The sequence below is a fragment of the Dryobates pubescens genome, chromosome 13 (genome assembly GCF_014839835.1).
Source record: "Dryobates pubescens isolate bDryPub1 chromosome 13, bDryPub1.pri, whole genome shotgun sequence".
Taxonomy (NCBI): Eukaryota; Metazoa; Chordata; class Aves; order Piciformes; family Picidae; genus Dryobates; species Dryobates pubescens.
In genome coordinates, this window is record NC_071624.1 from 13,024,621 (window position 1) to 13,036,582 (window position 11,962).

Sequence of the window (11,962 nt, forward strand, 5' to 3'; positions counted from 1 at the left end):
TTTAATTATGGGTGTGTACAGCAAGAGGACACAAAGGCGAGCAAGTAGTCTGAGGGACAGAAAGTGGGAACGCGGGCGCGGGGAGCAGCGGCGGTTCGCGCCTCCTTCTCCCAGGCGGTTCCGGGCACCCTGCGCACACCCCGCCCTGGGTGGGGGAACACGGGACACTCCCCGACAAAGCCCCGCTCTCTTTCTCTTATTATTAAGCCGCAACGGTGCGAAGGCTGGCACTGGGAGAGCTCCAACTTGTTGGCAATAAATAAAGCACTGTCAGGTGATGATGCTCCGTCGTGTTTGAAACTTCCCGAAATCAAAGTGACAATGATCTGTATTTTCCATACAGGCAAATCGATACGATCTCTTCTTTCCTATCTAGACACGATCCGTTCTTTTGTGATAGGGATGACAAAATCTGACCCCTGGAAACGTGCTGCAGGCACCCATCGACATCTGACTGTTATTTCTAATGTCATTTATTGCCAAAACGTTTCGTGATTAGCTGGGGAGGTGGGGAGTTCAGGTAATAACTCGGAGTTCAGGTAATAACTGGTTAGCTGTCATATTCTCCCGTTTAGCAGCATGTCTTTGCCAAACTGTTCCGGGAGCTGATGCTATTTGTTGCCACTATTAGAGTGGGGCAAAAAAAAATCAACACACACAAAACCCAAACAACAAAACCAAACCAAAAATACCCACACAACAACAGCAACAACGGCAACAACAAAACCAAACCCACACAGTTTCAGAGTAACACGGGGTTTTGTAAGTAAACGCCAAGCAGTATTCCTCAGAGCATCAGCAAGTATATCCAAAAGAGCTTAATCTACTTGTAGAATAGGTGCAAGAGGAATCAGCAAGGGCTACTCCAAGATGCCATGAAAATCCCTACTCGTTGTCTTGGCTGAGATAGCAGGAGGCACATTAAATGCGAGGCGGAGAGGGACAGAATCAATCAGCCTTCTTGGCTGAGGAGTGAGCCTTCGCTCTGGAAATAATTTGAAATAAAACTTGAGTAACCTTCGAGCTTACTCTGAGCAGATGATCGTAGAGGGGAAAAAAAAGGGGGTGGGGGGAGGTGGGGGAAGGCGGGGGGAATTACAGAAATAAGGAAAAAAAAATCTGGACCGAATTAATAGAAGCACAAAGTTTTATCCGTATATAAGAATAATATATCAAGTCGAAAAGGATACAGGTTATCTCTAAACAGGATTAATATGCATTAGTGTATAGGATTAGTCCACTTCATGCATTTAAAAACAGTGTCTCTCCTCCTCTCCACACCATTTTATTATCTATATTACAAAACAAAACAAAACAACAACAACAAACAAACAAACAACACCCCACAACTTTCCCCATTCGGGGCACTTTTAAAACGCGGTTATTAATAGAAAGCTTCAGTTTTTATTTCCTCACCCCCCTCCAGTGTAATCGCTGGCCCTGAATGAGCTGCCTTCTGAGGAAACAGGCCATTTTTTAAAACCTGTGATCAAAACAGACCTGTCCTCAGAGAGAGCACAGCAGATTTTAATGTTGGTCAAAAGGAGTCACAACTGTTCATTAAAAGCAAACCCTAACTAGTGCTAATGTATAGCCATTTTGTGAGCTCGGGACTGTGGAAAGAGGCGAAAAAAGTCTGAGAGTGCGAGCTGATGCCGTGCTGGCTGGCAGTGTGTGGTCTATTGTAGGGAATGTGCTTTTTCCACTGAACAGAGAGCCCCCCTCTTTTATTCCCCAGCTCTACTGCACCTGCACTGGATCAGGGAGCTACTGCCATTCACCACATCAACAGAGAAGACATCTCTGACAGCACTCAATTCATTACATTTCTTCCTGCTTTTCAAACCAAAAAAAAAAAAAAAAAAAAAAAAAAAAAAGTATTGCCAATCAGTGCCGGGGGGGCAGGGAAGAACTCTTACGATACTTTATATTCGCCACTCACTTTGGATTTCATTAGTCAGAAAACTCACTTCTCAGCCAGTTACAACTTTTTCTTTCTCTCTTTCTTTCTTCCATTCTGCACTCAGGGGGCTGCTGGAAGCAGCGCTGGAGCCAGTGCCATCTCCCTCCCCAGGCCGGGGACAGCTTCACGCCGGGGGCCCCTCATCCCCCAGAACAGAGCGAGGGGCCGGGGGCCAGTGTCCCGAGGAGAAAGAGCTACAAGTTTATTCATAATTCATAGTAGCAGAGAAGCCTGCTCTCGGGAAACGGGAAGAGAGAAACAGCCAGAGACCAAAGTGTCCTTAAGCATTTGGGGTTGGCGCTGGAGGGGAGAGAACGTGTGTGTGAGGGCGGCGGGGGGGAGTTACCGTGGGTGCCCAGGCAGGGGCGGCGGGGCATTGCTGGAGCTGGAAGCCCCTCTAAACTCGGGAGAAAGTTGTTATCGGCAAAACTCCTCGAAAGGGACTCCAGGGAATTTAGGGTTAGTTTAGTTTCTTCAAGGACCGTTTTTTGTTGGAGGTTTGGTTTTGAGAGTTTTGTTGTTTTGTTGTTTTTTTTTTTCCCATAAGCATTTGCAAGCGAAAGAAACCTAGCCGAGGGGTTTAGATTCAGGTATTTGATCTCGCCGGATCCAGACATCTAATTAGAGTGGCCTCGGCGATTGAAACGGTGTTAATTCCCATTGCTCCTCGCTCAGATCCCTTTGCCCTCCACCACTGGGCTGCCTTCTTTTTCAAAATCCCATAATAAAAAATCTTTCTATTTGGAACAAAATTAATTTTGTATTTCCCCCTTTCTTAGCCCACTTTCTGCTATCATGAGCAAAAGCAAACACTCCTGGGTTATTATTTTTCTTAGACGTTGGCAAAGAATTACACCCTCTTAGTGGGATCATAACAGGGGAAAGAAAAAAAATCACAAGGAGGTCTTGCCTACCTGAAAAGTAGGAGAAAATCCGACTGTCTGGTTTCGAGTGTAATGTGTGTATCGATAAGGAAGACACAGCCGTCTCAGAAACGGGACCAAATTAATCTGTGGGTTTCTTTACATGAACTCCTGTTCAGATGTGTGCTTTGGAAATACTGTTTCATGTGACAGGAAAGTCGCTACTACTGTGTGTATACAACATAAGGGAGGACACGGAGCAAGAACCCGCAGCAACACAAACCGCACACAGGGGAGAGCCAGATTGCTTTTTAAGCTAAAACTAATAATTTCATAACTGATTCACATTCAATCTGGCGCCGGTGACGTCACGGAACATTAGCATACGAGGAGGGATGAAGCTAGTGTGGCTGGAGTTGATAAGGTGCCTCCTGAGGAATTCGCTGCTTGTTTTAATACATTAATTATTTCTCTGTCTTCTGCAACTTTTGCAATTTGTAAGAGCTTAAAGGAACCATCATTGCAAGAAATGCCAGAAGGACATGTTTGGAGAGCTCCTTCTGTGATATCCGCACCCCTGGCAGGAGCCAGGCAGCTGGGGGCAACGTGGGGACAAGCCTCGGGGACAATCCCCGGACCCGCTCCAGGGAGCCCCAGTCCCGCCCTGATCGCAGCCCGCCGGCCCGGGCGCCCTGCAGAGCGCGGCGGGGTTCGCTTCTCATTAAGCTGGATCCGGCCCCGGGCGGCCTCACTCGTCCGAGGAAGCTCCGCTTGGGCCTCCCCATTGCCGGTGCGGGGGCAGCTTTGCAGGATCAGGCCCGCAGCCGGGGATGGGGATGTGTGTGAGTGTGTGTCCCAAGGCACCCCTCAGCAGACTTCTTGCAGGAGGAGCTCTTGCAGAGGCCTTTTTCACTCCAGTACCCGGTGGGATTCCCCCACTTTCCCCCCCCCACTCCCCCTAATCACGAGTGTCTGCAAAAAAGCGCCCACATTACGTCATCAGCTCTAACTGCTGCGGAGATGATGGGGTCACCGAGGTCGCGAGGCGGGGGAGCCCCCAGGGGGCTGGCCCTCCCTTCCCGTTCCCCCGGGGCAACGGCCCAGCGCGCGGGTGAGAGGCAGAACCCCGTGCCCGCTGCCGGGCTCGGGAGAGAGTAGGACATGCTTTGGGAAACCGAGAGGACACTGCCCAGATCCGTGTCCCGGGGCTGGCAGGGCTACCTTGGCTTTCTGGGAACCCGCCGCCCCCAGAGGCTCTAAAAACCGGCGGTATCCCTAGTTTGGCCCGCAGAAGCGGCCTGGCAGTCCTCCGCCCCGTGGGAAGCCCCTCAAGGACCAACCCCCAGAACTGCGGGCCCTCTCGCTCCCCTGAAGAAGTCAACTGCCTTGGAATAACCCCTCGGTGACTTGAGCCTGGAACGCACTTGGAGAAAAGTAGAGGCTCTTTTATCCGGAGCAGGGGGTGCAACCAAAACATACAGAAAACCTAATTTTTTTTTTTTTAAATAGCATCAAAAAGAATGAGCAAAAGAGACATAAAATCGCGGCGTAAAATCTCTCACACACATTGCAATAGTCCTGCGAAGCAGCTCGCCACGCTGGTTCCCGCAGCCGGAGTTACCGGAGACAAATTCCGGGACAAACTTGCCCAGCCCGGCCCGGCCCGGCCCAACCTAGCCCCGCTTTCTGCGCGGTCACTCCTGGCCGGGACCCTCGAGCACGGGCTGCATCCGGCGCTCCTGCCCATGGGTCTTCAGTGGTGCGGCCGTCCGCTGCGGGAGAGCTGGGCCGGCGGGGACCTAACTTATTCTACAGTCAGTGTCCGAGCCCGGCCCGACTCTACCCACCTTGCTAAATTATAAGGAAAAATTAAAGCTCGCTTCGGTGCGCCCCCTCCCCCTACACGCACAGGCGCACACGGCTGCAGACACACACTGCAAACCACTGCACACACACACTGCACGTACACGGACACTGCACACTCACATTCACGCATACACTGCACACTCTCAAACACACGCTCAGAGACACGGTCACGCACACAGGGCTCAGCCACAGCAAATCCGCTGCAGACTCTAGAAGCAAAACCTAAAAAGCATCACGGCAAGGTTCGGAGTTCGCTTTGTTCCCTCCCCGCCCCGCTCCGCCCGCCCGCACCTGCCCGCGCAGGGGGCTCCGTCGAGCTCCCAGGCACGGAGCGAAGCAGTTCGGCCGGGCCGCCGTCCCCGGGCAGGGCCGGCCGGTGCCCGGAGCGGTGGCGGCCTGGGGATGGAGCTCGGCTCTCGCTCAGCCGAATGTGCAGAATTTCTGTTCCTGAAGTTTTTTCAGCTCGCGAATGAAAGAGCCCACACTCTCACTTCAGCGCTGTACGTCCTCACCAACTGAACTGATTCCTCAAAAGCAAAACATTACCAAACTTCTTGCAATTCCTCGTGCCATCATCAGAAAAAAATGGTTTTAATTACCAAAACTCAAATAGCAGTGGTGCTAACTAGCAGGCGATCAAACCGCAATCAAACTTCAATCTCTGAGCAGTTAGCTATAAACTGTCAGCAATTGAAAAGTAAACCTGGTGCACACAAAGGCTCTGTTTAATTTTCTTGTTGTAATGGCTCTAAATGAGGACCCCATCACTATGCAGTTAAGCGGTGTTGCTTGTCCCCCTGAGGCGCTGATCAGTTCTTTTTAATGTGAGAAAACTGGCAGCTCGAAGCCCGTCAATGGAGCTCCCACAACAAAAGTCCTGAAAAGCTGAATGAATTGGGTTTGTAATTACTGCTTCCCTCTCCCCCCTTGCAGCTTATCTCTTATTCATTCAACATATATTATTGTCACCTAATCGCACACTCCCAACATTATTTTTTTTTTTAAGTATCTACTACTGCGGACATGTTTGTTGTAGAAATTAAACAAAATAATCCTCCCTTCTCTCGCGCTTTCCCCACCCCCCCACCTCCCCACCCCCAACAAAAATGTTGAAATGACAGTGTCAGGAGAGGCTGGCTGGTGTTAAAAAGGCCCAAGATGAAGCTCTCCTGACATCTGAATGTCAGCATTTTGCATACATTCTCAGAAATCTCGTACGCACTGAGGCAGGCTTTAGATTTTCCTATGTGAGTTAGGTCAGGATTTAAATAACTGAAGTGTATCTAATCACACCTATCAGTAATGGGCCTCTTTCTTTCAGTGGGACCTATATTATATACTACTTAAATTGCTGAGCTATCTGCCTCCTATTTGGAGACAGATAGACAGGTCTGCTGCCCTTTGGGGACGAAGAGGAATGAATCTTGAGAGAGAACACGCTGCTGCGGGGACCACCACCACTCCTGCTGTCCCACACGGCACCAGCGGGCATTCCAAGGAATAAAACACGTTTTCAGAGGAAAAATGTGAGCTGGCAGCCTCTCGCCCCATCATAGCTGCCCGCGAGCTGGAGAGGGGCTGGAGGCAGAGAGCCTCTCCCCAGGTCTCGCACCGCAAGAAGCTGTCGGTTGTAGAAATAAGTACAGCTATTACAACCAAATCTACTAACAGTCTAAATAATTAATTGAACCATTGCTCTTTGACCCTTGGAAAGTCCAGTAGGGACCCGTTTGTAGTAATAATACCCCCCGAATGAGCCCTTGTCAAATATTCATTTAGTGGTTAATGTGAGCGATTTCCCCCTGGGACAGTCTGTAATACTAGCTTCCCAGCTTTGGCAAGAAACCCTGCTAATCTACCTCTCCAGTTCCGCAAAATATTTTAACACCCCGGTCCTTAAAAAGCCGGAAAAAAAAAAATAAAATCACACGGGAAACTATAATCTTATTCCCGGGTTCCTGTGTCTCTACAAAAGGTTAGCGAAATATTACACTGGTGCACTCGGGCCGAGCATCACCGTAGCTATGAAACACACAATTCACCAGAAGGAAAACACAGAGAACCCAGAAGGTCTTCAACAACCAAAATAAAAACATATCCATGAGCTCTGCTACACAGTTCAGCAGCCATAAACGAAAGCCCCAGATAATGGCTTAGGTGTAAAAGGGGTTATTGAATGCCTTGAATTTAAAATTAGCAGTGGATGATGACGTGCTTCCAAGTCACACTTTAGAAATAAAATCGTCCATCTGTACGTGTAAAATGCTTTGGGTTATCCTCTATAAATGGATAAATGGATGGATGGATGGATGGATGGATGGATGGATGGATGGATGGATGGAAGGAATCTGTCCAAGGGAGATCAGGTTTCAACCACAGATATATTCCACATCGTACTCCAAAATCTAAGCTTAAACAAATTGCCCATATAAAAAGTTGCTGAATTCACTAAGCCTGAATATGTGGCTTAGTGCCTTTTGTTTAATGGTATTAGCTTGCCTTCTCTATATGAATTGTAAAAGGACCAACATTTCCAACTACCCCCCTCGAATATTTTAGTTAGCACTTCAAAAAGGGGCCAGGTTTTATTGCTGTAATTGGCTAAGATTCTCTTTTTAAAAAAAATGGAATCACGATATCGATTGGGCTTTTATTCCTGGTTCTCTTTTCTCAGCGAGGAGAGCAAGAGCAGAGATATGGGCTCCTTACCACGTGAATAATCCCCAGACGCATTGCAAATGCTCGCAGCTCTGGAAAAGAATATATTATTCATTGCACTACCGTGGAAGAGATAGAAAAGGCTGGATATCTGCAAGAACTGTTGTGCTGCCCGAGTACAGCTACGGTGCAGAAATAAAAAAGGGCATTGGGGGCTGAAGTACAAAACCAAGCAGTGAGCAAGACTCCACAGCTCCTAGTCTGGCAATGTTAGTTTTCATCTGGACACCAGGCTTCAAGGATGGAGGCCAGAACGGAGCCTAGGAAACAGCACTACCAAATAAAACCCCACAACCAGCTAGGTAACTTCTTCTTGTTATTATTGTTATTTGGTGTTTGGTTTTGGTTTGGTTTTAAGCTTTTTTCCCTCTTCCTCCCACCCCCCTACACCCCCCACACCCCCTTCCCCCGCCTTCTTCCTCTTCGAGTTAAAGTGAAATCCAGCGAACGACAAGAAATACTGGAGAGAAAAAGTGAGCAACACTTGGTCCCATCCCGGGGTACCCACTTTGTGCTTTGCCTAAGCCAACCATCAAATCCTTCCATTGCCATCCACAACACATCATTAGCAGAAGACACGACCAGTCTGCAATCACAGTGCCCCCAACTTCGTACCTATAATTTTTTTTTAAAATTGTTATTATTATTTGCATCTCCCCGGCGGCGTTTCACAATGGAAACCGCAGCCGCTTTAGCAGCACCAACAAACGTTGAGGCTTCAAGGGGAGGAACAGGGGCTGCCGCAGCGGTTGCCTCAGTCCCACTGCCCACTGGCCCTGCCCTGCCCGGGAGCCGGAACGAGGCCGCGACCGGCAGCGCGCAGCAGCGCGGAGCCTTCTCCTAGGCAACTGCGGTTACAACCGTACAAAGTAAAGCTCTACCTGGCACGGCTGGTGGATCTCTCCTCCTATTTGGTGGGCGCCACCGCTTCTGTTTGGGGCTTGTGACCGTCTGCAGAGTGTCCGAAATGGGGCTAAACAGCGCTGGCAATTTAAGAAATACGATTCAAGAAAGAGCTGTGATAAAGCGTGAAGGTCTCTGGTATTCGATTGTTTTTGCTTGTTTGTTGGCTTTTTGTTGTTTCTTACCTTTACCCGGCCGAGCCCGCCCCCGCCCCTACCTCTCACCTCCTCCTGCGCTGCCCAGAAGCCAGGAGAGGAAAGTTTGGGAAGTCCCGAACAAAGGGAGTGGGGAGCTCCCAGTCCCTGCCAGCGCCACAGCTGCTCCCGCCGGGCCGGGCCGGGCCGGGCCGTCCGCCTCAAGGCTCCCAGAGCCACGGAAAGCCGGCTTCCCTCCTGCTTGCCCCGGAGGAGGAAAGTTCCGTGGGGAAAAAAGAGAAGCAAATTATCTGTAAGTGCAAACGCGGCTTCCGCTCACAGTGCTCGGGCCGTGCTGCCTCTCCGCGCCAGTTTCGCTCTCCGGCAGTCCCTGGCCTGGCCCCGCCGGAGGCAACAAGTGGTCAAGAACAGCCGAGTCCGAACCCCTCCGCACCCCATCGCATAAGCCGTCCTTGGGAGGGAAGGGAATCGGGGAACGAGTTTCCCACTACGCATTCCCTGCCCCCGAAGAAGGCACAAGCAGCTATGCCATAAAAGCTATCCTACTTCCTCTCTCTATACATACATATAAAAGTATCAATGCCTTATATATATTTCTGTATTATTTATCCTACTCAATTTGCTACGATGATAGCATCTACTGCATGAATTATTTAAAAAGCATCTTGCGTTACAAAAATAAATCCAAGACTCAAGCGGAACTTCAGTGTCCATATGTCAAAAATTTATTTATCTCAAACTGTGCATAATGGAGTAAAAACTTAACTTGAATATGTACCTGTTATAAGGATGGTATTAGTTCAAATATATACATGGACTGTCGGCAGACTGATTTCAAATAATACAGAGCCGAATCTTTAAAATACAACTACGGAAAATGAGGAGAAAAAAAAAAAAAAGAAAAAAAAACCCTTAAAATATCATCACAATAAATTTACAGAAATATTACAAACCATAAGAAAATATTTCAAACACAGTAATCTCTTTTTTTTTTTCCTTTTTTTTTTTTCTTTTTGTTTGAACAGGATGAAGTCTGGAAACAAAAAAAAATTATTATAAATTAACAAACGGCGTGTGAACCTGCATGGCAATTTTTGCTTTTTTAACAAGAAGTAAAAAATAAAATAAAATAATGATAAAAAAATTTAGTACAATCTAAACGTTTGCTCTTTTACAGCAAACCAAGCCCATGGTTCGCAAGTACGCATCCTACTTCTTCTTCTTCTTCTTCTTCTTTTTTTCTTTTTTTTTGTCTTTTGTACAATTTTAAAAACAATTTAAATGTCCAAATGCTGTGAAATAATTTCCTCTCCTCTCGCAGCTGCTCTAAATTCAGCTGCCGAAGCCACACTGCTCCACGTAGAATCTATTTTATTTTTAAAAATAATTGGCAAATTCGCGAGTTTGTTTTTGTTTCTCTTCTCTCTAATACCAATGGACATTCTGATTGCCATGTTTCTTTTGATAAATACTGTACAAAAGTTGCCTGCAAATATTAAAACATTTTCCTCTTCGCTCTTTGAGTCTAGCTCTAAATATTATTGGTAAAGACTTTTGCAAACTTTCTGCAAAGTTCCTACCGTTTTCACTAGAACTTTTTAAAAGTTTTGTGTAGTTGCTTCCCCTCCGAGATCTATACAAGTTCCTTGTCGGTTTAATTTCTGCCCACCCCCACCCCATCTCGAGTTTTCTCTGTACAAAAATAGTCAAAAAAAAAAAAAAAAGTCCAGAATTTCTAATAAAAGTTTTTTTGTGGTTTGTTTTGTTTAGTTTTCCTCCCCGCCCCCCCCGCCCCCCCCCCTCCCCGGCCCCTTTGTCTTACATATGTGATAGAGGGAGTGTGCCATTAATGGCTGTGCCAGGAACAGGTGCACTCTGGTAGTGTTGGGACATATGAAGTCTGCTTGGGGCAGCTGGTTCTGGTACTTCAGCACCTGGTAGATACATGCTGATCATGTCCCGAAGGTCCCCAGCTTGGCAAGGAGCCCTTGAATGAGACGAGGAAGTGACTACCGGGGGACTGGAGCTGGATTCCGTCTTGACCACCGAGCCCATGGAGCCCAGGGCCATACCCGGGGTTCCTTGCTGGGAATAAGACATGCTGTAGGTAGGCGATCCGTTCATGTAAGTCTGCGAGCTGGTCATGGAGTTGTACTGCAGGGCGCTCACGTCGTAGCGGTGCATGGGCTGCATCTGCGCCGCGTTATGCGCGTTCAAGCCCGGGTGCTGCGGGTAGCCGAGCTGCTCTTGCATCATCCCATAGCCTCCGTTGGTCCAGCCGTTCATGTGCGCGTAACTGTCCATCCTCTGGTTCACCCCAGCTCCCAAGGTGGCCCCAACCCCTACCCCAGTCGTCATGGTATTTGTGCCCGGTGCCAGTAAGCCCCCTGGCAACGTGTACTTATCCTTCTTCATGAGGGTCTTGGTTTTCCTCCGGGGTCGGTATTTATAATCCGGGTGCTCCTTCATGTGCAGAGCTCTGAGCCGCTTGGCTTCGTCAATGAAGGGTCTCTTTTCCGCCTCGGATAAAAGTTTCCACTCCGCCCCGAGCCGTTTGCTGATCTCGGAGTTGTGCATCTTCGGGTTCTCCTGGGCCATTTTCCGCCGCTGCCCTCGGGACCACACCATGAACGCGTTCATCGGGCGCTTGACCCGATCCGGGCTGTTCTTCTGGTTGTTGGCGGCCGAGTTGGAGTTGCCTGTGCCTCCCCCCGAAGTTTGCTGGGGGGCGGGAGGTTTCAGCTCGGTTTCCATCATGTTGTACATTCAAACTACTTTTGCCTGGAACCAGCCTTGAGCGGAGAAGCGAGGAGTAGTCGCGGTGAAGTCCCAAGCCGGACTTTTTTTTTTTTTTTTCCTAGGGAGGGGTAGGAAAGGGGGGAGGGGGACTCCCCAAAACCACACTTGGATCAAGATCAGGATCTTCCTCTTCGCTGATGGATTAATAATGTTAATAACTGCTATTATTACCTCTGGAGCCTTGATTTTAAAAAACTTCTTCTTCCTCCTTTTTCCTTTTTCTCTGCCTGCCGATCTCTCTCTCTCTCTCCACCTCAGTCTTAAAGAGCCAGCAAACTACTTTACCCCCTTTTGCAAACACACACACTCTCTCTCTCTGCCTTGACAACTCCTGATACTTTTTTGAACAAGTTAATAGACAACCATCCATGTGATGGGGGCTTGTCAGGGAATAAATGTGTTCGCCCCGGCCAATCAGCACGCGGCGGCTCCGCCACTGAGGACAAGTCTCTACCCCTGGTTTTGCATGAAACGGGGCGGGGGCTCCGAGCCGCCGGGACGGCTCGGCGGGGGAGGCGGGCCCGGAGGCGGCCCAGGCAGCCACTGGGAAGCCTTTGTATCTCCTCTTCCAGCAACAGGTCACACACGCCTTTTGGAGGAAGTGGGTAAACAGTATTGTTGCTACGTGTTTTTTTTTTTTCTCCCCTGTCTTTCTTTCTTCCTTTTTTTTTTCCCTTTTTTTTTTTTTTTTTAAG

At 48.6% G+C, this 11,962-nt stretch overlaps 1 protein-coding gene across 1 annotated transcript; it reads right to left on the bottom strand.

The window, feature by feature from the left end:
- Positions 1-10,249: 10,249 nt before the first annotated feature.
- SOX2 (SRY-box transcription factor 2) lies at positions 10,250-11,691 on the bottom strand. Its single transcript, XM_009903607.2, has one exon. The coding sequence runs from the start codon at positions 11,232-11,234 to the stop codon at positions 10,287-10,289; it is 948 nt and encodes a 315-aa protein (XP_009901909.2). The 5' UTR covers positions 11,235-11,691; the 3' UTR covers positions 10,250-10,286.
- Positions 11,692-11,962: the final 271 nt, after the last annotated feature.